The sequence below is a fragment of the Balearica regulorum genome, chromosome 1 (assembly GCF_011004875.1).
Source record: "Balearica regulorum gibbericeps isolate bBalReg1 chromosome 1, bBalReg1.pri, whole genome shotgun sequence".
NCBI classification, from domain to species: domain Eukaryota; kingdom Metazoa; phylum Chordata; class Aves; order Gruiformes; family Gruidae; genus Balearica; species Balearica regulorum.
Window position 1 is genome coordinate 81,743,142 of NC_046184.1, and position 25,545 is coordinate 81,768,686.

Consider the following 25,545-nt stretch of genomic DNA (forward strand, 5'->3'; position numbering starts at 1 on the left):
TCTGAAGTGGTTTCTCACATTCCAGGCAGGTTTTAAGGTTTTAACATAGTTACAGCTTTCTGTTTACTGATGGGGAAGCTAGGATGGCATAGAAGAAACAAATAAGTATTTTACCATTCAATGTTTGCCTTTACCCTATCTATTCCTCCCATTGACGTTAACTCCCACCTCTGGGATCATTTTTTCCCCTACAGGTCTCATGCATCAGTACTTGCTGACACACCAAGCCAGAACATACCTCTTCCTTGCCATATCCTGACTCACTTTGCTTTCCCTCCGTTCACAAGCATTACACCAACATTAGTCAGTTCTGCCACAGCACGTGCATAAAAAAAATAAATCTCACTGACATTGTCCCAGACACAGTGTTTCCCCTTCAGTATTGTAATTCTCCCAATTCCTGCTTCTCAAAAAATGTATTATTCTTTTTGTTCACCTGAGCCTCTATGTATTACTTCAAGTCATTTTGCTCCAGCTTCAAGACAGTCCTGACCTAACTTGAAGATGGGAACTCACACCCCCTGCTTGGGCAGCCAGTGTTACACAGATTTTTTTTTTTTTTGCTGTCATCACTTAGAATGAAATTCTTCAGGAAATTCAGTCACTACTGCTATTTGTAAAAGTTAAAACTTCTCATCATTCAGCTGATCAGTATTCATTACTGAGAAGTATTCATCCTAGGCTAGCTTGCAGATCTCAATGACTGCAACCATGTTTTGCACCTGCAGTTCATGTTTCTGCTAAAAGGAAAGTAATATTCAAGTAATAAAACAGTACTTCTCTGCTAAAAGACAACTTACCTATCCATTGATTACTCAGAAAACACCAACTTACACACATAGAATGTTCAAAAGGGGCTAAAGATTAGCCTGTAGAACTTAAAAATATGGGTGGGAAGGGGCAGGCACCACAGAGCCACAAAGTGTTGCAGTTCACACTGTGGTTAAGGCAGCAGCATTGCAAGGTTCCTGCAGAAGGATCATGGAGGGTCGATTTAGATGAGATGTTAGAAAGAAATTCTTTACTGTTAGAGTGGTGAGGCACTGGAACAGGTTGCCCAGAGAGGTTGTGGATGCCCCCTCCCTGGAAGTGTTCAAGGCCAGGTTGGATGGGGCTTTGGGCAATGTGGTCTAGTGGAGAGTGTCCCTGCCCATGGCAGGGGGGTTGGGACTAGGTGATCTTTGAGGTCCCTTCCACCCCTAACCATTCTATGATTCTATAAGGTATAGACTAGCTCCCAGGAAGCCTCCATCCAGCTTCTGTAGAAGATGGCAGCAGGGGAAGTTATAAACTTAGTCTTCTGGATATTCAGTTGACCTGGATGCCAGTTTCAGAGCTTTCTCTACAGCCATCACCCAAACCCATAAGATCAGGTGCTGAGCCTACACCTTAGTTATCACCCTGGTTACAACCCATTGCATTTTCTTGAACATTGCCAAGTGCTGCTAGTGGTGCACTACAGCCAAACATTGGTGACCTGAACATGTGCACCAACACAGAGCAAAAAAAACCCAGGGCAGCTGAAGTCAGCAGTAAACTCACTACAGTTGACAGCAATTCAGCCCAGCTCTCTCAGGTGCCAGGTTCAGTCTCACATCCAGGACTGCACAGCTGACAAAAATTCTGCCTCAGTTCTGCAAGAGCTCACAGACTTGGTAGGTCTCAAATTCCCATATGAGATTAGATTTTCTCTCCAGACTCTCTCATACATCCAAGGAAGAAAATTAGATCAACTCTGTTCTGGAGTCATTCCAGTCTAAGACACATAACAGCATGATTATTGTTTGATTTTTTTTTTAAATCCAGACTTTTTTTTAAGGCCCCATTAACATAGAATAGTGCAATGCATTACAGAGGAGAGCTGTATGGTTTATATAACCCCTCAAACAAGTGACAATGTGTAATACAAAGGTGGGTAATGTATTCATGCATTAGTCCAGTGCTACAGCCCAAGCCCAACCCTCAACAATTCTGTTATTCCTCATAAATACCAATCTCCTTACAAGAAAAAGGTGGGAACAAGCAAGGACTACTAAGAGACCATTGTAGTACCTAGAGGACATAAGAACAGAAGCTCCTAGGAACACAGCTGAGATACTACAGTAGGGGAACACCAGATACAGGTATAGCACATCAACTTACTGGTAAGGATCAAATCCATAGGCAGCCCCCATCAGAAGACATTTTAGAGAAAAATAAACACTTAGGCCATTTAGAGTAGAAGTACAGGACAATTTGGTAATTCTTCTGGCTAGGGGTTCCACACCAATCTCTGCTCCCTCCCATATTCATTTTTAAACTGAAACAGGATAGGCACAGCTCTAGCTGCTGCAAGCAGCAACTGCAGAGCTGTACAGTAACTTCTCACGCAACTTATTTTTTCCGCTTTGAAACCCAAGATTTGGCATGCATGCCATAAGCCCTTGAGATTGTACTTCGCTAGCTTTGGAGAAACAAAGCACAAAGCCAGCCACTGAGAAAAAATCCTGAGCATAAACTACAGCAATCTGCCTTGACAAGGGACCAAGGTCATGTCAGATGCCAGGGGACAGAGTTATGTCAGCAGAAAGGCTGATACAAGAAAGCCCAGCTGGCTCCAGGGTAGAGCCCAGCCTGTTTGCATCAAAGTACCACCACCTGCGTATCACCAGTGTAACAGTCATCCCTTGCTGCCCTGCATGAAGAGGACAATAAAAATGTTACAGCAGTAACATTTTAGGAATATAATTAAGAACTGCTTTTGTTCACACACACCAAGGAAAGGAGGAATGATGATACCTTCCCAAACATGTTCTGACAGTCATCTTTTCCATTCCTTGAATTCCCTTCAAATACAGCATTGGCATAGGAGTTATTTCCTGCTTTATACTAAAGCCCTAGTGATTTAACACTTAACATGTTATGCAAGTTCAACTCCATGCTATGCATCAAACAGTATGATCAATAAACATAGTAAAATTTCTTCTCCCCCACAAACCTACAATACATCTTATTCTTTATTAAGTATCAAATTGTCTCCAACATAAATTACATCCAAATTACATAAGTTTCAAGAAAGTCAGATATTTTATGTACAGTATTTGTCTTGAGTCAGATATACCTTTATCATTTTAACCTATAACATAAAAAGCAAACCTACATCAGTACCAAATAAAGCATTAAAAAGGTAACAAATATATAACTTTTTAGAAATGCTTTCAGAACGCTAAAGTTAATGACAAAGATTTTTTTATAGTGCAGCAGTCTTGGGGTTTTAGCTCTTAGACCATTTCTCTGTTTTTGCGGATAGCACAGCAGAGAACCATACTGAATATCATGCCGAAAATCTGCAAAGAAAGCAAACACATTAGAATCAGGGGACCAAAGCACATTCTTCTATCAACATAGGAACAAGCATAGTTGCTGTTCCTGGCCCAGATGCCACGTTAGCAGTATGTGCAGTTTGTACACCTGCCCTCCACCCTCAAGTTTCAGTCCATTCTCACAAATCCCTTCACCCTCAATACTTCAAAAACAGATCAGCTATAAACCACTGCTGTATCTCCTAAGAAATCTTTGATCATCCCAGCATATTTGCATCCATGTCTGCTTTCTTCCAGAGAAGTCAAACAAGCATGAATTTTACTAGCACTGCTATTTCAGTTCTCTAGCAGAATCTTTAATTGTTATAAAGGAAACAAAACCAAGGATCCCCAAGAGATAACTAGGATTAAGAAGCATTAACATGACCAATACATCTTCACCCTATATATACATATACACACACACACTACCCATACAACCTTGCCACTGCTAGAACTACAAGGAGGCAGATCCTAACGCAGAGCGGCAGCAGGGAGGTCCAAGACACAGCACCCTCTGCACTGCCTCGGGGCCCCACAGCACACACCCTGATCCTGCTGGTGCCTGTCCTTAGTGGAGTGGGCTTGTAGAACTGTCATGCCAGGCACTGTTCAACAGACTTCTGCCCTAAGTACCCTTTGGCCATACAGCTACCCTCTAAATAATCTGGAAACTCACCATTATTACAGCAATGCCAAGGCCAACTGCTCCAATCACATTCAGTTTTGAATTGAAGACATCATCGATGGCGGCAGGGCATGACTGAAAAGTAACAGACTCTTCATTAGTGTTTCACACATAAGAAAGGTTTGTTTCTGCTCACTTGAGCTCATTCTGCTGACTGATGCTACACCTGTGACCAAATCTGCTTGCATTAGAGATGAAGACTCGTCTTTCAAAAGCTGCTTTGAACTGGCCTTTATTTTCACATCTTAATAAGAGAGGCAGGGATGTTCCAACATAAAAGTTGGAGAAGTTTAAATCTGTTCTCAAGTACCTAAACCTCTTAACTGCATCTTGTCTACAGCACAATTCCCTTCTCAGCCACCTGCAGTTGATCAGGTAGGTCAGGACCAACAGCAGTTGTACCAGACTTGGCTTGTTATTAATGCCTGTCAGCATTTAAGCTGCTGTATTGCTCAGTCCTTCTCAAAATAGATTTGAAGCCACTCTTGGTATTTCCAATTGCTACTGTAATTTTGCAGACACCTCATGAACACATGGGAATGGCAGGATTTCTTGAGTGCATGCATACATGCTAGGCTATGTATAGATTCATAGCAGTGCCAGTTTGAAGCTCCCAGGACAATCAATTACCATTGCAACTAAAGAAAAAAATTAAGTACAGTCCTTTCCCCAGCAAAAGCACATCGTAGCCAAGAAAAACAATGAGGAACTTTTACAGACTTATAAATCTTTAAGAGCCTGGTAGCTGAAAGACTGAATGGAAGATTAAAGGGATATACTGGCAAGAATTAATCAGCTAAATCAGAATATCAATACAGTACTACTTCTTACAGATGCACACAGATCAGCCACACCATTACAACCCTTTAATTTTGCAGTCTACTGTGTTTTTTTTCTATGATTGGGACTAGACCATAAACATATCACAAGATTAACTCAGATAAAGCTAAAACACACTTAAAAGCAAACAATAAAACCTGTACGCTGCCTCAGCTACTCCCATACAGCCTAACTCATAGCAGATTGTATGGACAGGACTAAAGATACAGATTGAAGTGTCTCATGTGGTCAGATATTTGAAAGTACAGAGTCATCTGTAGTGAAAGGAAGAGCACAAGAAATGCAAAAAAAAAATCAAGTGTTTAATTGAATTCCTGCATCATGAGAATCTTGTTTTCTACAGGGAAGCCCATAAAGGCTATTGGAGCATGAAGCAAGAGCACAAGACAGTTTTAACAAGAAAATGGGTAATTAAGAACTATAACAAGATTCCTCTCCTATCTGTGGCACACAGGCACCTTTGCAGCAATATTTCAACAGGAAAATCTGATTCAGAGAACTGGCTTCAGTGACATGCTCACCTAAACAGGCCACAAATGCATTACCCCCTCTCCTTTCCCTTGCTAAAGCTTCAGATCTGCTCCCACCCTCCCATGTTCTACTTCTCCCCAACCAAAAGGGGAGGCAACAGCCCCCATGTAGCACCAGGAAGGTGCTTTGGTGGTAGGAGCAGCCAGGAGAACAGAGGTCTCCAGCTAATTTTTTTTTTTAGGTGAAGTTTTGGCCTTATGCTGTCCATGACGCCCATGAGTTTAGCAACATGCAGCCTGTACGTTTCCCTGTGCAAGTTCACATTTCCTGCTGACCCTACTTGTTCTTTCCATAGTAACACTATGTTGATTTTCCACAACCAGACTGATCATAGAGATAGGTTGCTATGTAAGCGCAACATGGGAATTTCCCATAGACTGGAAGGGTTTATTCAGAAACTTGTTTCTCATTCTACTCATAGGGCAGAGCTTTTAGTGAATTAAGTCATGCATTACCACTGTAGAAATCGACTCAAGTATGCTCTTCTTCGGACAGGTGTCCATGAACTGCTGCTCAAGAGCTCCTGTAAGACCACAGCAGTCTAGCTACAAGAGAAAACAGGAAAAGAGAACCAGGTTAAATAATCCTTATTTTTTCTCTGTATTTAGTAAAAAGGAAAAAAATAGGTTACATTAGGTTTTATTACAGACTTCATGCAAATTTGATTGGAAGTTCTGCCAATGTGACTGCTGTAGACCTAATTCTAAAAAGCCTTATCACATTAAAGGACAAGATTCTGAAAGAAAAAAGCTAGGTCTCATTAAGCATACACATATTAGGTTTGGTGACATCTTGTACTGCTTACAGACATGCAGGTATGCATACTGTGGTGCCTCCAGATCAGTGCCACGTATCTAGAGTTTCCCAGCTTGCTTCTGAGTTTTAGGAAAACAAGAAGAAGGTCTATGCATTTCAGAGGTTCAAAGGGACAAAAAAATCATACCGCATTCACTAATACTACACAAAACTATCTTCTCTGCAACTTGTTACTAATACTCCCTTGCTGTCTTCTAGTTAGAAAGGTACTAGATTTGTACACGGGACTGGATGAGATTGAGAACAGCATGAACAAGCTACATTACTGTCTAGTTTAAGGATAACCATGTACTTACAGCTAACTGAAATGCTTTCAGGGTCTCTCTGGCAGGTGCTTGAGATCTCTTTCCATAGGTTTCCATGTAGAAGTCCTTTAACTCTTCAATAACCTACAAGATATCAAAGAGTTGTGGTGTATTACTGTCTAACCTTAATATTAATTAAGGAAAACTCATTTCAAGTAAGACAGTCATTAAAAATTCTGCAATCTACAATACCCATCCTTTTGACATGTACAAACAGAGGGTGGACAGCATTTCTCACCCAGAACAGGTGAGCCTAACTGGTACACTCACCTTAAAAGCCACACCTAAACAGATAAGATTCAGGATTTCCCTTCCAAAGCTCTGATCTTCTAGGTGGAATGAGAGAACCAAGTCTTTGCCCATTGGTTACACAAAAGTATTCCCTATTCTCTTCTATACCCCAGAAGTTGCTGTATTCCCCTGTTATGTAATACAGGCAGAAAAGCAACCCTGATCACCAGGCAACTTTATTTTGAAACAAGACAGAATCCAGACTGCTTGTAAGGGGACAGCCCAGATCAGTCATGTTTTAGATGCAGCAGGAACATTCAGCCTGTAGCTGACCTAGCTCCTATCTAGAAGTGGTAAAGCTTCACTGATGGCCAGTTTTGCTTCACAGCTCAGCCAGGTACTACTACATCTCTAGCATGAAGCAGCATCTTGGATTCTGGCTTTTCTGCTACAGTCTTTCTAAATTTTAGAGTTTTACTTCTTGTATTGTTTTGCTAGAAAGCATGTTCTTCCTCTCCCTCAAATTCCCTAGGTAATCAGGATTTGACTAGTACTGGTATAGTTTTCAGCAGACTGCTAACTTTCCATAGGCACAGTCATAGAATTGCAGAATGGTTTGGGTTGAAAGGGACCTTCAAAGCTCATGTAGTCCAACCCTCCCACCACCATAGGCAGGGACAACTTTCCCTATATCAGGTTGCTCTAAGCCCCATCCAGCCTGACCTTGAACACTTCCAATAAGGGGGCATCCACAACTTTTCTGGGCAACCTGTTCAGCATCCCACCACCCTACTAACTTTTAAGAGCAACCTACCTTTTCTTTATTGGCAAATCCCCAGATTGCAGCAGCAATTTCAAGGGCAAAAATCACAAAAAGGAAGACAAAGAACTAGAAAAGAAAGACCACATCATTAAGACCACAGCACCACAAAACAGCATCATGTATATATACTGCAAGCTTGTCCAGTCGCCAGCATTCAGCCTTGTGGGAACCATCCCTCAAACAGTTTCCAGGTGGAGGTCTGAAATGCTGCTAAGACTAAGAAAGAGGATACACTGCACTGGGTCAGCACTTCCTTCCCAGGAGCATCAGAAAGCCTGGCAGTGTTTTCCAAGCAGAAATCCTCCTTTTTGATCAGTGTTAATTAAAACCAATCATCTCTTCACTCAGACTTTGAAGTTGGCCAGGTCACTCAGACACATCACAACAGTTGACGCTAATTCTTTTCTCTGGTTTGTCACCCTTATTGCTTTAGGAATCATTACCTAATACCTAGCTTGTCATCAACTCCCAGAGAACCAATGGTCACTTTGTTGCATATCCCATAAAATACAAACAGTGTCATCTCTGTTTAATTGACTACCAGGTCCAAAACATCACTAGCATTTGAAAGGCACTTCAAAGAGATGTTCAGAATTACAACAAAGCCCTAGAGGCATCATTTTGCAAGAAATACACAAAATTAACTTCTTCTGTGACACAGAAGGGGAATTGTTCTTTCACCAGCTATAGTAGTAATGTTTTATTAACTAAGTCTTCTGGTTATTTGGATGAGTAGTTCCACAAAAGTACAGATGCGCATGAACCCAGTAAGCTCCACTGGCCCCTCCAGTCTGAAAACAATGAAGTTGCTCTCCAATAATTGGCTTGCAGAGCAGTTGTCAACTAGAGGAGCTCATCCTGTGATTATGAACAGTAGAGGCTTGTTGTTTCAAGGATCAAATACCACAGTTCTGGTCTCAAAGATTAAAGATTGCACAGCCTTCAGAGTTCAGGACAAACCGTTCAATAAACAATATAACTCTTATCAATATTTTAGTTCTGCGTTCACACATACTCTCACCCTTGATACTTCAATGTCTGAATCTCTCACTAACTCCTGAAGCCATTCTGTATTCAAATACAAAATGGACATTTGGATTTAGGCCCAGATATGGAAACTTATTTAACATTTTAGAATTATGTAGGTGACCATGAGTTTAAACGTTGTGGAGCTAGAACAATCAGCATCTGCTGCCCTTTAACTGCACAGTAATATTTTCCTTCTTTTCTCATCGAGCTGCTAAAAGTTTAAACACTACTCTGAACACTTACCAGGCCAAGCATACATTGAGATTCCTGCAACGCACCACAGCATCCCAAGAAACCAACCAGCATCATAAGTGCACCAGCTCCAATAAGGATGTAAACCCCTAGGGAGGAGAAAAACAGAGACATGTATACAGGTCAGTTGAGACCTCAGCAGCAAGGCATAAAATTAGTTGCTCCACAAATAGCATTCATAGCTTTTGCCAAGGTTTAAGTTTTACTGAGGTATTCCAACCAAAAAAAGTAAGGGCTGTGCTTGATTTTCAAAGCAAACATCTCAACCTGTGGGGAAACATATTGATAAATAAAAACTTCAACTTGTAACAATCAATGTGTACCACTACTGCAGTTTCACAAGCTTTAGAAAATGGGCAAGATAAGCCATTTACGACAAACTGTAAGACACATTTTAAAACTGGCTCAGAGAGAGTTATCAACTTATCTTTGGATGAAGAGTGTGTTGCAGTTAGACACAGCTGGAACTAGTGGTTTATCAACATCTGAGAATTCTTGAAGCATGCTACCTCTAGGAAAATGGGTATTTGTGTTGGTTTTGCATGGCAAGGTTTTGGTAGCAGGGGGGCTACAGGGGTGGCTTCTGTGAGAAGCTGCTAGAAGCTTCCCCTGTGTCTGATAGAGCCAATGCCAGCCGGCTCCAAGACGGACCCGCTGCTGGCCAAGGCCAAGCCAATCAGCGCCTCTGTGATCACATATTTAAGAAAGAGAAAAACAGTTAGAGAGAGCTTTTGCAGCCGGAGAGAGGAGTGAGAAGACGTAAGAAACTCTGCAGACACCCAGGTCAGCGCAGAAGCAGGGGGAGGAGGTGCTCCAGGCGCTGGAGCAGAGATCCCCCTGCAGCCCGTGGTGAAGACCATGGTGAAGCAGGCTGTCCCCCTGCAGCCCGTGGAGGGAGGATGAGGGGGTGTAGCGATTCCACCTGCAGCCCGTGGAGGACCCCACGCCAGAGCAGGTGGAGGCACCTGAAGGAGGCTGTGACCCCATGGGAAGCCCGTGCTGGAGCAAGCTCCTGGCAGGACCTGTGGATCCGTGGAGAGAGGAGCCCATGCCAGAGCAGGTTTGCTGACAGGACTTGTGACCCCGTGGGGGACCCACGCTGGAGCAGTTTGCTCCTGAAGGTCTGCACCCCGTGGAGGAGACTCACGTTGGAGAAGGCCATGAAGGACTGTCTCCCGTGAGAGGGACCCCACGCTGGAGCAGGGGAACAATGAGTCCTCCCCCTGAGGATGAAGAAGCAGCAGAAACACCGTGTGATGAACTGACCGTAACCCCCATTCCCCGTCCCCCTGTGCCACTGGGGGGGACGGAGGTTGAAGCCGGGAGTGAAGTTGAGCCCGGGAAGATGGGAGGGGTGGGGGGAGGTGTTTTTAAGATTTGATTTTATTTCTCATTCCTCTACTCTGTTTTGCTTAGTAATAAATAAGATGAATTCCCTCTCTAAGTTCAGTCTGGTTTGCTCGTGATGATAATTAGAGAATGATCTCTCCCTGTCCTTATCTCGACTCGTAAGTTTTTTTTTCATTGTACCTTTTCTCCCCTGTCTAATGAAAGAGGGGAGTAATAGAGCGGCTCTGGTGGGCACCTGGCCCTCAGCCAGGGTCAACCCACCACAGTATTAAAAGGCATCATAATCATCTGTCACAAGGCTTTAAATGCTTTCCTACCCTGCTTTACCATCAGGAAACACTGAATTATTCCACCAGTCATGGTGGTACAAGTCTACACTTCAGCTGCCTAACTTGAGATTCTAACTACAAGAAACTCAGCATTTTCTGCTTTTGCCAAAGCAGATACTTCTTCAAACTGTATCAAGTGGCTAAGCCTGTAGACCATTCTGCCCAGAATTTAAGTAGCATGTTGGAGCATAGAGGGCAAACATTTCTGGGCTATAAGACTCCATTTACGCCCAATCCTCTCCTCCTAAGCCTGGGAACTGCCAGCTTAAGCATTACAGCTGCTAGCTGGTGAGAGCAGTAAGACATAGCAAGCAAAATTCCCAAAGGATGGCAAGGAAGTATTACCAGGGTGGTGAAACATGAGAAAATCAGCACAAAGCATATAGAATTAGTATGGCATTTCTATCAATATAGACAAAAATACAGTCTTGGCCTTCAGAGACACAAGCAACACTATTTAAAAGAAAGCCATGCATAAGCATTTGCAAATGATACTGTCTAGATGCAAACTGATAACATTAGCTGCTAAAATAAACATCTACTTGATTAAGCATATATAAGCGATTAAGTCTGACATTTCTTATCAACAGGAAATTCCAGGACCAATTTTTTTTCACCCCAGCTTAAGTTTTTTCCATTTTGAAACAGTGTCCATCAGAACCTCTTATTTCAGTTTATTTGTAATATAGAAAGCTTTTGAGGTAGCTTGCTTTGTTACTAGGTACAAATTGACAGATTCTTTCAACTTCCTATTGGAAACTGCAGTTAGTAACTACTCCCAGAAAAATACGTCAAAACAGTAGTTCCTATTACATTTCTTTTTAAGACTCAGTTTAACCTACAGAAATTTCAAGTAGGTTTGTTTCACTGTTTTGCTGCATTCAGCCAGTAGCTTAAGTATCAAAACATAAAACTTCTATGCTTTAGGAGGTGAAAGACTTGTTTTAGGCAACCCCAAGTAAGACTTGTTAAATATTCAGCTCAATGGCTAAGTTTAGATTTCTGTTCCCCTTCCAAGGTTTAGTTAAAAGCATCTGGAAATCTCTGTGACAGCAGCAAGAACCACCCAATTTGCTACACCACCAGCATACTAAAGGGTGAAATACAAGCTCTCACACAGATAAGCCATCTCCATGCCTGTGGCCTCTTCATGGAGTCACACAAGTATTTCAGTGTTCTCAACTATGGTCTCTAATAAGCCTAACTCATCATTCCTAACAGTACTCCCTGTAGGCACAGGCTACCCTGGTACTATAAGGCTGCAACTGCAGTTGCACCTACCAGCACACCTGACACAGTCTGTACGGTGACCCTTTAGACACCACTTTGGATGTTGCGACCGATCGAGTAGCTCAGCAGAAGAGCCACTTTCCTCAGCAAGAGAAAGACCAGCCTAACCACGCTGTGAATGGCTAACGAGCAATGCCATACAGGATATGGCAAGTCTAGGTACTACAGGGATGTGAAATATGTATAGGGATTTTCCAAATCAAATATGACAGACACATAGGTAAGAAAGGTATATATTTGAATTAGCTTTGTTCCCAATTGTTAGAGGTCTCCAAACTCAGCTACTTGGTTTCAAAAAGTGTTTGAGCACCTACAGATGACAACCAAAGAAGCATGTGTTCCTATTCCCAAGTCTAAAAGTGACTGTAGAAATCAAAGTCTTACAGTTAGGAGTTCCTACTGGAATTAGATTTTATCCTAAGACATTACAATAGCAAGCCAAAAACATGTGTATTTAAATCTTAATTGGTAATCAAGCTGTACCAGGCTTTGCCTGTGAAAAGCCTAGACTAGGATCCTCTAAGACGAGAAAACATTTATTAATAATTTCCAGCCAGCCAAACTACAGCTACATTGATCTAGGTTGCCTGTAATAGTTGCTCATATAGACCAAGATATTTGTGGATCCTTTCCATTACCTTCAGTGCAGATCAGCATACATAGGGCTGTAAGAGTTAGATGATAGTACGTATGCTGAGAGATGAGACTATAGAGTTGTGGTTTCGGGTAACTTAGGTTTGTCACTTTGGGGGAAGACATTAGTTATTGATGTCATCTGCAACTACTCAGAGTGAAACTTTGCTGACTCCTTGTGAGAAGCATCTAGAAGAGACATCCTCCACGTCTACCAGGAGTCCCTGGGATTACAAAACGCTTACCCAACAGCGCCTAAAGAGGAACTTTAGTTGTTTCTTGGCTTCTTACACAGTGTGACGCTGCTGCTGTCTGCGCAAGAGCTCACAGTGGAGGCTGGCCCTCTGCACCAGCCAGGGGAAGTTGCTCTCTGCCTCACCAGGGCTGTTTAGGGCCGTTTTGTCTTTAGCCTTCAAGGAAGATGAAGGTTTCTAAGCAGTCAAGAAATCAGGGTGCAAAAAAGTGTGATCTGTCACCCCAAGCCATTTCTTAACTTACCTGTGTAAAACGTCGTGTTGTTGGATTCCAGTTCAAAGATGCTTTTCGTCTGTGAATCGAACCGAAGCCATAATCCAATTGCAAGAACTGCTGTCCCTGCAAGCTGTAAGAACAAACCTTGTTAAATAATACCAATTAATACATTCACCCCTGCAATAGTAACTGCATCAAAAGTAAACACAGGATACAGCTCTTATTTAAAGAGGTGGTGACACTCAAAGAACCAGCATAAAAGGATGAAGATACTAAATAAGAACAAACTTAGTTCCTGATGCAAGGCATCTCACTGACAGATGCGTCTACAGATTAAACTACAACGCTGTATGAGAACAATGCCTTTCTTGTCCTTTACTGAAAATACTCGAAGTTTACCAAAGTGCCAAATGTCAGTATTTCCACGGACTCTTCCACCCATTGTTTTATTCTGGGTAACATTGTATGGCTTAGTGATCTTAAATCTTCACGCTGAAGGACAAGTGTATCGCAAGAAAAAGCACCTTGTAAGGCCAGCTAAAAGTTTGAGCACATTAAACAGACTGGTAAGACTTCAGTGTATCACAGTATAAAGTTTAGAAAGACTGCTCTTTCTTGCAAAACAGGGTAAAACCAATCCAGTAAGTTACCACACAGGAAGAAAATACAGGCTGCTGAAATAGCAACATCGCTGTGTGCTGATCTGGAACAGTGCAATCAAATTTTAGATAATATTTAGTTTTATTTTATTATCATCTCTGCCTGTGTGCCTCCAGGTTCCTCTTAACATTGGTGCCTGTGTTTACAGCAAGTCATTGTGCATATAAATTAGCTTCTGGATGAAACATCTGGCAGAGGCACCAGAGAAGTGTTGCAAGAAAGAGGGAATTGCACTCTGGTAAAGCAAATGCTAACAGTTTGCTTTTAACAGACTGAATCCTCCCCGCTTCAAAAAGAAAAAACCTGGGGTGGTCTTGTAGGCAAAAAAGAAAGAAAGAAACCAGGGAAAACTAGAGGCAGAAAGAAACCAGGGAAAACTAGAGAGGCACACTCTCCAACTTTCAGTTATTCCTTCTCTCCTTTGAAGGCCATTTAACTATCAAGAAAGCTCTACAAAAGTGAGATGAGGACAGAAATACCACACGTTGCAGCAGACATTAAAAATTTAAACTTAAGAGTGAGCAATAAGCTTAGAGGGTCTAAGCTAAGCATGGTGAGGCTAAGCATGCATGAAGAAAAAACAAAGCCTTATCTCTGATAAGAAGTTCCTTCCAGAAGAGAACAACATTCTTGATTCACCTCCAAGAAACCAGAAAGCATTTACTTTAAAATGTTAATTTTCAGTAGGAATACGGAAGGCATTCCCACAGACAGCACCTGCGGGTACACTCTTTCCACACCAAGCCCAACTCTCCTGGCCTCACATCCTCCCCATGGGGAGCCCGAGAGCCCTTTCTCCACCAGACGGGAGTGCTTGTGCTTACTGAAGGCAGGCACAGCTTTGCTGGCCACAGTTCTTTTTGCTAACCTCCTGCACTTGCTCTTCCAAAAAAAAAAGCTTTGAAGATTCACACAGGACAAAGAGGATGGAGCTAAGCAAGAGTTTAAGGGAAGGTATGTGCCTTTTAGCTTCTCAGCAGAAAGCATCCCAACTGGGATGCTCAGGTATCAGTGATGAAAAGCAAGAGGGTCAATTCCTGCAGGAAGCCAGCAGTGCCAGAAAAACCAGCATTTCTTGTATAGCAGGCACCTGACTCCCAAGCCTGCCTCAAAGAGGAGCTGCAGGGTTTTAGGTGGGAAAAAGATGAAGTGATACACAATGCATAAAGAGCCAATCCCATATGGAGGTTTCCAGACCTATGCAAAAGGCACTCTGTTGTTGCATAGGCACAGCCTTACTCACAAAGCGCACAGCAAGAACAAAGCCTGCTCATACCTACCACTTTCTTGTTAAGGCTATGCTGACAAAATAATGTTAAGTTATGCCGAAGAACCTTGGTAGTACCTAGTATGTTGCAACAGTATTATTATTTCAATTGTGCCACAGCAGTGCCCCAAGGGAAGGGAGAGGTGCAACAGGGGGACTGGCAGAGAGAAGGGTTGCAGCTCTACCCATGCTCACTGCTGCAGCATCACTTAAAGCCTTCGCAACCTCATCTCGCTTCAGTGCCTCAGTTCAAAAACCAGAAGGACTTAGTGGTGGAAAAAACTCATACACTGCTTCCAGCCTACAGTCAGGTCAGCCGGTATTTAACAATACCCTGTTTGAGACTCACTTTCCTGGGTCAAACAGTCCTCAGCTTTTACAGACATCCCAATCTGGAACATTAGGAAAAGAAAGCTACAGCCTCTTGTTATTTTGCTAGGAACTTGTGGATTACAAAGTCCCAAGGTAAAGGACACCCAGCTGTCTGCACCTACCTACGTTTGTGGTTCGACAAGCCTCAATGTTGGAGTGGAGAGCTCAGGGCAGTGCTGCAAACAGAGCAGGGCACAGCAAAGGACTGTAATACTAAAACCCAGAGCTGATCCCCCAGCAGACCTTTAAGGCCAGACTACTCAAATTGTGAAGTAACTCTAAGCCATACTAGAGCTGCATAGGATAATCTTACAAGTTCAAGCAAAGCAGAAGGCTCAGTTAATGATCTCTGAGAAAAACAGCTTAGTTAACATTAGGGAGAGCTGACAATATGGCTCCTTTTAAAAAAACCAGACAACTCTGGGTGGGGAAAGAGGAGGGTTAAGTGTCATGTTTTCTCCTTGGAAAAGCAGTCATCCTGTGAGAAAAGTTATTATCACAGGGAGGTAAGAGACTTATTTGGGATCACAGAATAATGATAATACTTGATATCAGTGAACTGCTCCTTATCACTAAAAAAATTGCAGTATTAAATAAAGTAGTAATTCTCTCCATGGTGAACTAGGAAAAAAAGCAGCTCCTTCTTGCAAGAAAAAGTGAATTTTTGCCTTGGTTTCTTAAGGAAAGCAAACTGGTGTTCTCAGTTTGTGCTCTTCCTACCCATAATGACTACTGAACTAAAAAAAAGGCAGTTTTAAAGCAGAAAGCAAGAGAGTAATTTGAAACTTCAAGTTCTTGTGAAAACAAGAAGAGACCAGGGCACCAATGCCCACGTGGGAGGAAGAGTGGAGCGCAGCCCCACAGGCACCCGCTGCGCTTGGCAGCATCTCAGACCAGTCTGGCACACGGGAGGCCGGCACGCAGCCGCCTCTCCGCTCACCGGTGCTGCGCCAGCAGGTTTTGGCAGCTGCATCAGGGTAGTTTTGCATAGATGTTGTTTTTCCTCCCTGGGAAAGGGTGCAGGCCTCCCCACCCCACCCAGGCTGTGTGGAAGTGGATCCCCTGAAGAGCTGGTTGTTGGGTTTTTAATCCAAGTGTTTTCCCAATCTAACAGACCTGTTTTGTCATAGGGGTTGAGTAATACAGGATATTTTTAAGTAGATCTATCCTGTGCTGAAAGAAGTTTAACAGAAAAAGAATAAGGCTGTCTCTTGTCCTGAGGATAGTTACTTTGTGCAAAAACCTACAAAACTAAGAACGCAACAGGTTTGTGTGCTTACAAAACATGTAAGAAGTATGTTTCTGTAGTAGCAAATACAGGAGAGGGAACTCAGAAGACTTTTTTTACCATCTGACCAAAATATGAAGTTAAAGGGTACTATTCACTCACTGTATTGGAAAAGTTTGTGGCAGAGATTCTCCAGTAACAGCATGTCCTGGCACAAGTACGCCACTGACACCCCTAGCCAGGCTTCCTTGTGTTTTCCTTAACCACCACTAGGAATCTTACAGCTCCCAGCACACTTCTGCTTGACTTACCTCTGTCCTACGGCTGCAGTGGACATACACTAAGCAAGGCTAAAAGTCTCTTGTCATTCCTCCCCTAATCCTATGGAGGCCTCTTGTCAGTTTTTTGTATCGCATGCAAACACCCCCCCATTGCCCTCAAAGGCTCTACCCCTGCAAGCATCTTTCTGCCTGTTCTAACAGGATAACACAGCCTTTTTGGTCTGTCTGCCTTCTGCAGTCCTGCACCTTCTCTAATGAGCCTCTTGTGTAGGATTCCCCTCCTCCACCTATCCAGCCCCACACTGATAAGCACCTTCTCCAAAGTCAGCCCTTTCCATTGCTCCGGTCTTCCCCTCACAAGCTACGTGGATTGGCCTAGGAGCATATCTAAGGGTGTGTCACGGTGTTTTTCTCTGACACCCTGCTTTCTTTTATCTCACCACATGGAAGCCTAACCGACAATGGATCTGTACCACTGCAGAAGACAGTTGCTCTGTACTTGAGATGAGAATCCACCCACCCATCCTGGGGGCAGAAGCCATACAGAACACTCTGCCTTCCTCCACACACCATACTTGGCTAAGTTCAGCATGAATTTGGAGCATTCAGTGCTGGGGCATGCTATCAAGCAATTTCCCCTTTCTTCCTTTAACACCTGAAGGCTTTGCAGATATGGTCTCCTAGCAAAGGGAATTGTTAAGACTTAATGATACTGGTGTAAACGCATTAAGAGCTTGAGCTTTTCAAACTAAAAATTCCAAATTTTGTTAACATATCCCATGATACAGCAGCATATGACACTACTCTGGGAAGCTGGAAAGTTTATTTTAGGTTTAACCACTATTTTGCAAAGACCACTGTCGAGTGCCTTCTAACCTTGTCACCTTGATCTATCTTGAGAAACCACCAGCACCCAACTTGCTGCAGACATCTCAGAGCATCTTACCTTCCTGCCGACAGGACTGCCTCTCAAGGGGCTCAAGGTCCAAGCAGTTATCAAATCCTCAGAGCTGGCAGACAAAGCTTTGGGAGGGACAGCCCATGCACCCCCCAGGTTACTACCAGCTACTCCTCTACTTCCACAGCACAGAGGCAGGGACAGAGAAGAAATAACACACTGCAAGAACTCCTGATACACCGATCAAAGCCTGTAAAAAAGCCTTTGTACAGGAAACTATGGGTTCTGCTGTTTTCACAGATCAGGCCAAGCTTACATGCTTCTATCAAGTTTATGACATTACCTCTATCAGAAGGTAAGTCAGTATGTGAAAATACAGTAGAATCAGTCAGAAATAAAGGCTACTTTCACTGTTGTCAGCTCAGCATTGCATCTAACAAGTTACTGTTATGATTCTTTTTTTCTTGAAGTAAAAAGGCATGCCAGGCTCTACATGATTGTTCCTTATGTAGGTTTTACCCAGGGTGTGCCAGAAGTACACTGAAAAAGCCACTTCACCTTGAACAGGTAAAAAAACTTTTAGTTAAAAATCTGACTTGGATCTTCCTCTGCATAAGACAGCTAACTTTTCCTCACTGTGCAAGACAGTGGATGAATGAAACCAGGACCAGATACAAAATTGCAAAGCACATAGGCAAAGAAATTGAGATTATGAGCAGTAATGAACTGTCTGTTTCTGTCCTGTTACCTGCTGGCACTCTATAAATAAAAATCCGTAAACAGTAAGTACACATGAGGCTAAACATCACTCTAAACCCTTAATTACAGGATTAGTGCTATCCACAACAGCACAGGTTTTCAAACTTCTGAAAAAAGCTTTCTTAACAAATGCGCAGTGAGTGCTAGCAGTTATTAAGAAACTGGAGCTATTTCCAAACTCCTTTAAAAAAAAAGTAGATTGGAAAGGAAGTATTTTCTTTCTGCTTAAGCTAGTTTCAAGAATGTTGTGGGCTAAGTTAATGTCACAGCATTTACTGCAATAAAATGGTGTTCCAGTACAGTAGCATTACAGAATTCCTGAACCACCACCAAGACTAGTGCCCATTTCATACAAGTTCCTATTCAGAAGCCAGTCTACTATATTTGCAATTTAAATTGCAAATAGTAGGTAGGACTGCTAGAACTCTTACGTACAAGTAGCTTCACATCAGGTTTCTCAAGGCAACACCCTCCAACTCCATTCCTGACTTCACAGCACTTACAGAGTTAAGTACATCAAGATGAGCTTAAGCAGCATTTTGATTCATGTGCTGCAGTCAGCAATTAAATCAGTTGATTACAAAAAGCAAAAGCAACTAACTTGTGTTCCTTCTGTATGCCTCTACAAACACACACATGCATATTTCCATGCCTGTCCAGCAAGTCCTCTTCCCCACTTGAGCAGGGAAGACCCTCTGCAGAAACCTGAGCACCAAATTGCTACCGGCTGTTCCTGGTGCAGCATGATCAGAGGAGATTACGGCTCAAGCTAAGTCCCAGATATCTTCAAGTTACAGAAAGAAAAAGTCCCTAATGTTACTTTAGCAGGCACTCCCATAGACAAATGCATTTGTTCATTTAACACAAAACATACTGAAGAGTGAAGAGCCTGGACAAGATGGTTGCCTTATAGCGTAAAGGAGCAAGAAAATAACTGCTCCAAGACTAAACACATGAACTCTGACTCTATGCCACAGCACCTCTTTGCCTACGATATATTAAATTATAAATATTAGCAGCAGATGTCTGTTTCCCACAAAATTCACAAGGGAAAACCCCAACATGTAGGTTTAATGATGCAAACCCTTGGCTTTTGTTCAGCAGCAGAAAGCCAGTGGGAGAACGCACAGGCACAGGCTCCGCATGCATGGCTATGCCAGGCGCTTGTCCAACGTGCGCCAAGCTGATCAGAGCAGCCGACAGTTTTATAGGAAAAGACTTTGTCACCAGGGCCAACAAGCCTGAGTAAACCCTGCGAATTATGGGAGCTCAGCTAGAGCTAGTCACTCATTACACAACTCAAGGTAACTGAGCATGTGCTCACACCAACATTGTTCAAAAACAGCTTTGGTAAGACCACTTAGGTGTAAGGCACATAATGCGATGTTTCCATTGATCTCTTGCCAAGCTCAAGCTGGCTTGATAGAAAAATCTTTTTATTACTTCTGTATCAGCCTCCACACCCCCCTCACCCACCCCAAATCAATCCCCAAACTTGCAAGAACCTAAACTGGTACAGCTTTCATTACAGACCACACTAAAGATGCCAGGGCCAGTAACACCGAGACAGAGGAGCTGTAGGCAAACCAAGGTGGGAGTACACCAGCCCTACCAAAGCAGCATGAAACCTGGTGTTTGCTGTGATCCTTGAAGGCAAGATGCAGCCACCCCTATGGGTGGGGGGGAGACTGGATCACCTAACTTACTCATCTACTTAAGCCCAACAGTAAAAACCATTCCCTCAAGTTAGACAGATGTGTGCCTTGCTTAAACCAGGCTTCAGAGGCACAACAAGCATTTCTAGCAGCCATCCACAAGTCCCCATACCTGCCATTCAGGCTGCAAGCATGTTTTAACTCTGGAGTCCCAAAAGTTTTGGAGGACATCACACTAGTGAACTACATGCCTGGTCTGGCCTTACCAACTGGAGAAAAGCCATCAGACCAGCTACCCTCATAATCTAGCACAGCATCCTGTAAGGAGGCTCCTCAGGAAGGGTATCAGAACAGGGCAGACAGTAGCATTTCGCAGGACTAAGCTCCCACTTTACACGTTGAGCACTTATGGGTTGTGCAAAGACACAAACAGTACCTTTGGAGAAAAGTAAACTGAGGGCTGCCAAACACTGCATTCATTAGGTCCCCTTGAACTGCATACCTCCTAGGGAGAAAGCAACACCCTGTGCACAGCCACAACCTTTTCCAAAACTTCCTCTTCTCAGACTTAATACTCCTCAGTTCTTGCTCACTGACTCTCTCAATAGTCAAGCCCTACCTACTTCCTGACCAACTGTGATCCTACAGACCTCTAGCACATTTCCGCCATCTGTTTCCAGTGAATCCAAATTCACTCATCAGTCCCTGGTGGCAAACCCCCTCATCTTCCTCTCCCAAACATTACCAAGCTCCACTATATTCCTCTGAAGGTAGGCAGGAGAGGAGAGCAGCCACAGCATTGCAAGACACCAGCACACCATGGCTTTATGCAGTGGCGCCATCCTTCCGCTTCTCTAGGTCCTTCACTTCTGAAGATGCTTTTCATCTGCTGCTGAGCATGCACCTGATGTTTTCATGAAACTACCATAGACACTTTTCTCCCAAGCTTTCATCCTTCTGGCAGCAGATACCCCTGAGCCAACTAGTTCATAACTCCAGGCTGCTTCCTGCTCCTGACTCCCACACCTTACTCAGTACCTACCTTTGGCAAGCATCATGCTCTGCTTTGTCACGTAGCCTGCTATGTCAGCATGCACCCATCTTTATCACCCTGAATAGTGGCTGCTACTCAAGCACCAAAGCATTACCTCACATGTGCTTCCAGATTAGGTGGGACTGTATTGACCACCACACAGTTTGCACCTGCGTGCCAGCTCTGCTGGATCTCTCCACCACATCTCAGCCCTGCCTCCACTCAGTCACTGATTTCATCCCTGACAGGATCTTATTCCAGGACTGCTTGTTTTCACTAAGAGCCTTGAGATTTCCAGGAGACACTGAACAAGTGAACTAACACTAACCAGCACTGTCTCTTCAAGATTCAGGCTTCCAAAGGCTTCAAAGTTAACAGCTTCATGAGAAGTCTGACCTCCCTCTACAGTAGCTATTCTCTCTTCCCCCATGTCAAGTCTCCACATGTAGATCAACTTGCTTTCAAAGAAACTTTTCCTCTGCCTATTCCAGAGGCACCAGTGTGCCACACTCTACATAACCTAAAATAACATAAAACAAAAGCCCAGCCTCAAATTCACTGCATTCCAGCCCTCTGGCACAAAGGTAGGTGGTAAGCACGGAGTTTTTACCTAATCACAATGCATTTGTAGTTCTGAATAAACTGTTGTGTGACCCTGGCAAGTTAAACAGCATTTCCTGTTGTTGTTGTTTCACCACCTTTTCACCATAAGTTAATTCAAGCCTGTTAGGGATTCAGACTCAAGGACAGGTTACTGGGTGTGCTTGGGGAAGTTCCCTGCTGTAAGAGCAAGCCCCACAGAACATCACTCCTAACAGACTTCAGCTGGATGGATTACTGCTATAAGGTCCCTGGTCCTAATGTGTCTGAAGAGGGATATGTTAGGTGGGTTTGCTTTTGCAAGTTATACCTAAAGTTTTCTTTTGGCTAGCCTTATTATATTTTTGTATTTGACCCACCAGCATTTATGAACCTTTATTTCCTTCCCTTGGACACAGTTTCAACTTTTTAAGAGTTTCCCAATTTTTGTTTTAATAGCCTCCTATACTCAGCTATTTCACTCTTTCTGCTTCCTCTTGCCCTCAACTCAAGTCTCTGATGGAGGCAAATACATGCCACCTAATCTGCAGGTATTTGTAGACTGCATATTTGCTGCAGACCATTTAAATTTCTCACCTGTCTTTTTGAGGCAACTTACTTAAAAAAAATAAAAGGAGTCCTGCACAAACTTGATCACAGCTTCACAGGAACTTTTAGCTTCTCTGGCTCCAGGAGGTGCACTACATCTAACTGCATCATCACCATTCCTGAGTAGCACTTGGGCAATAGGATCCCACACCCATGGACTACTCAGAAGCAAGAAAAGGCTTGTTCCTCTTCTTGGGGGGTGTGTGTGTGTGTGCATCTGTCCATCCCCCAAGGTCAAGAGCCAGTCACTGATGGTACCTTCAAGTTTAGGAATAGAATTGCACTCAGGCACAACATTTTTTCCTCAATTTACTTCCATTACTTAAAGGACTTTTCACATTTATGATGTCATAAGAAACATTAAACCCTTTTTCTTATTCGGGTTGTTCCTGTCCTCTAGTGCTGCCTGCCCCAAGACACTGTGTCTCTTTACACTGTTCATTGAAGCCTAACCTAAAATAGCTCAAGAGATTGCTACTTTACTCCTCCATAGAGAACACAAGGTTCACTAACACCGTACTCTGTACTCCCCCTTTAACAGTTTTGGTAGGGCACAGATACATGCAGTGGGCCCTGAGAGTCAAGGGCTACTCCAGCTGGTCTACAAACACACTTATCCTTGGCAAACCCCAGCTGTTTTGCATTGACTGCCTCTTGGTGCTTCCAGCCACTTGTCAGGACACCCCAAGAGGAAGAAGCATTCATCATCCTTTAACTCTTCTTTCTCACTCTTTCTCTTCTTTTCCCCACACCCTAGCTAGGTGGCAAGCACAACCATCCCCTGGGAAGGTCACTCCAAGAGCCGAATCCTCATGGCTCCTCTGGGCAGCAGCACCAGCCTATACATGGTACAGCCACCTGCCCGCCCATTGCTCCTCCCCCCGTTACCCAGTCAAACCTGCATCCATGCTTACTGGGCACCAGAAGGTGCAAGGTTTCTCAGCTTTATCACCATGAAATTGCCAAGCAACAGATGCTTACTGAGCTAAAGGAAAAGACATTCTCTGGTCTCAGCCCTGGGCCTAGAGAGCAAAATGGCAACGCTCACGTTAAAAGTGTCTTTGAGGCAGTGTCTTTGCCACAAGTGCTCTTGCACCACAAAATAGTTTCTAGAAAGTTTGTAGATTAAAAAAAAAGTAAACGGTGAATATTTTCTCTGGTTTCAACAATGGATTTAGCACCTCACTGACCCAGAGATTTCAGTTAGTGTGTTGTCAGGTTTTTTTTCTTCTTACCAGCTGTGACACTCCAAATACACCCCCTCTCTTCACCCTTCTGGCAAGTCTCAGATCACAGTAAAGTTCCTCTGCACTGCTTCCCTCAGTTGCAGCCCAGTTCCATTTTCTTACTTTGCTGAAACCCATTTTTAAGTTGGGAGATCACAAGTATTTTATCCATTAGCACTGCATCTTCCAGTCACTGCGTACACAATACTGTAACTGAACTGCAGAAGCAGTTTCTTTCCATAGCTCCAACTTAATTTCTCCACATCAGAGGGTGAAAAGGAGTCACACACACACGTTTCTCCACTGGAGCAGATAGCCAAGAGAAAATTCATTTTTCGAACCTCACGCTTCACACTTTTATATTAGTCACACAGGCAGTTGCACTGCATTCGCTGTGTACTTTTCCGTAAGGCAGACGGTGGTAAATTCAGATGTCCACGCCCTGAGTGCTTGAGAAGCAGCCATAAACCTCTCACTTAAGCCAATGCTTTCTGGCACTGCCTGGCAAACAAGAGACAGTCGTGCCAGCAAATGCACTGGGGATGCAATTCCCACTCACAGTGGTGTGCTCCTACAGGTAAAACTATTTTAGAACTTTTTTTTTTTACAAGACACTACCCAGAAGATCTGTGGCAGAAGCCACACCTTCAGCAGAGGCTCCCACCAAAATGAGTTCACATACACGATGAACAAGCCTGAAGTTGCAAGGAATCAGCTAACCCTACCCTTTTACAGCTTTCGCTCTGAAGAGGTACAACCCGCAAAGAATTTCTAGACGAGCGTTGTACGTCCGGGAAAGGGGGGGTGGGGGTAGCTACCTTCACACCTAGCATCCCCCCCACACGTTAACAGGCAGGACACGCATTCTGCCTTACGCTAACCACGCTCCTACAGAAAATTAAAGTAAAAAGACGCGTATGTATCCTACTCAGCCACACCCGCCGCGGCGAGGCGGCTCCGGGCCCCGCGGGGGAAGAGGGGCCCGCCTGGGGCCGCCCCACCTGGCCGCGGGGAGAGCGGAGCGGTGCGCAGATGTCGCCGCCACCTCCTCCCCGCCCGGCCGCAGGTACCGCCGTCGCCCCGGGAGCGGCGGGGGAAGCCCCCGCGGCGTTAGAGAGGGTGGGGGAGCAGGACCAGGCACCCATCTCTCTCCTCCCGGGCAGCGTAGGGGTGGAAAAAAGTAAGGAAAAAAAAAAAGCAAACCCAAAAATACACAGCAACAAAAAAAATAACCCCGCAAACAAAAACACCGCTCTCGGCACTGTGCCTCCCCCCCCGCCCCACGCCGTGGGCTCCCTCCCAGGCACCCCGTCGGGGAGCGCCGGGCAGGCGGGGTGGGAGCGAGCGGACATAGCCCCGCCGCACCCCTGGCTCGGCAGCGGGGACTCCCCGGGTCCGGACGCGGGTCCCTCACCCAGAAAATGAAGTTGAAGCCGAAGAGCAGGTACTTGATGCACTTGGTGCCTCCTTTAACGGGCATCGTGGCAGCGGCAGGGACCTTCGCAGCAAGAGCACCTCTGGGCCGGCGCCACTCCTTAAATCCGGCTCTCCCCGGGGTCTCTCCCGGACTCCCCCCTCCCCGCGGCTGCCCGCCCCACTCCCCGCCCCCGGCCTTCCCGCCCAATGACCCGCGGCGCCCCGCACCTGCCGCCGCCCCGCCCCGCCCCGGGACCGGCCTCCCCCGTCCCCCGTCCCGTCCCACCGCCGGCCGCGGCCTGCGCTGGGGGCCCAGAGGGCCCGGCGGGAACCCGGAGCGATTTTCCACCCGAGGCGCCGCGCGTCCCGGGAGCGGACCCTGCTCTCGGTGCGGGGATGCTGCCGTTATCCTGGGGAAATAATTCAGTGATAAAACAGTGTAGTGTGCAATGAAAAAAAAAAGGATAGATCGCAGCTGTGTGCGGGCCAATGCTTTGCCTGCACTTGCATAGATTGAGTTTAAATGCATCAGTCTAGCTTAAATGGGTGTTTTCCCATACAAGAGAAACTTAGGGCAAAGTTTAACTGCTTTAGTCTTTCAGATCTGTCTGCGCAAAGTTACAAGCGTGCAAT

The 25,545-nt window shown here is 44.4% G+C and overlaps 1 protein-coding gene across 1 annotated transcript; it reads right to left on the reverse strand.

Moving 5' to 3' along the window:
* Positions 1-2,978: 2,978 nt before the first annotated feature.
* On the reverse strand, positions 2,979-25,070 carry CD9 (CD9 molecule). The gene is made up of 8 exons (XM_075761390.1): positions 24,911-25,070; positions 12,957-13,059; positions 8,848-8,945; positions 7,567-7,641; positions 6,513-6,605; positions 5,856-5,945; positions 4,021-4,104; positions 2,979-3,326 (listed from the first exon to the last, which is right to left on the reverse strand). Exons 1-8 carry the CDS (start codon positions 24,974-24,976, stop codon positions 3,261-3,263), a joined length of 675 nt encoding a protein of 224 aa, XP_075617505.1. The 5' UTR covers positions 24,977-25,070; the 3' UTR covers positions 2,979-3,260.
* Between the last annotated feature and the right edge of the window lie 475 nt (positions 25,071-25,545).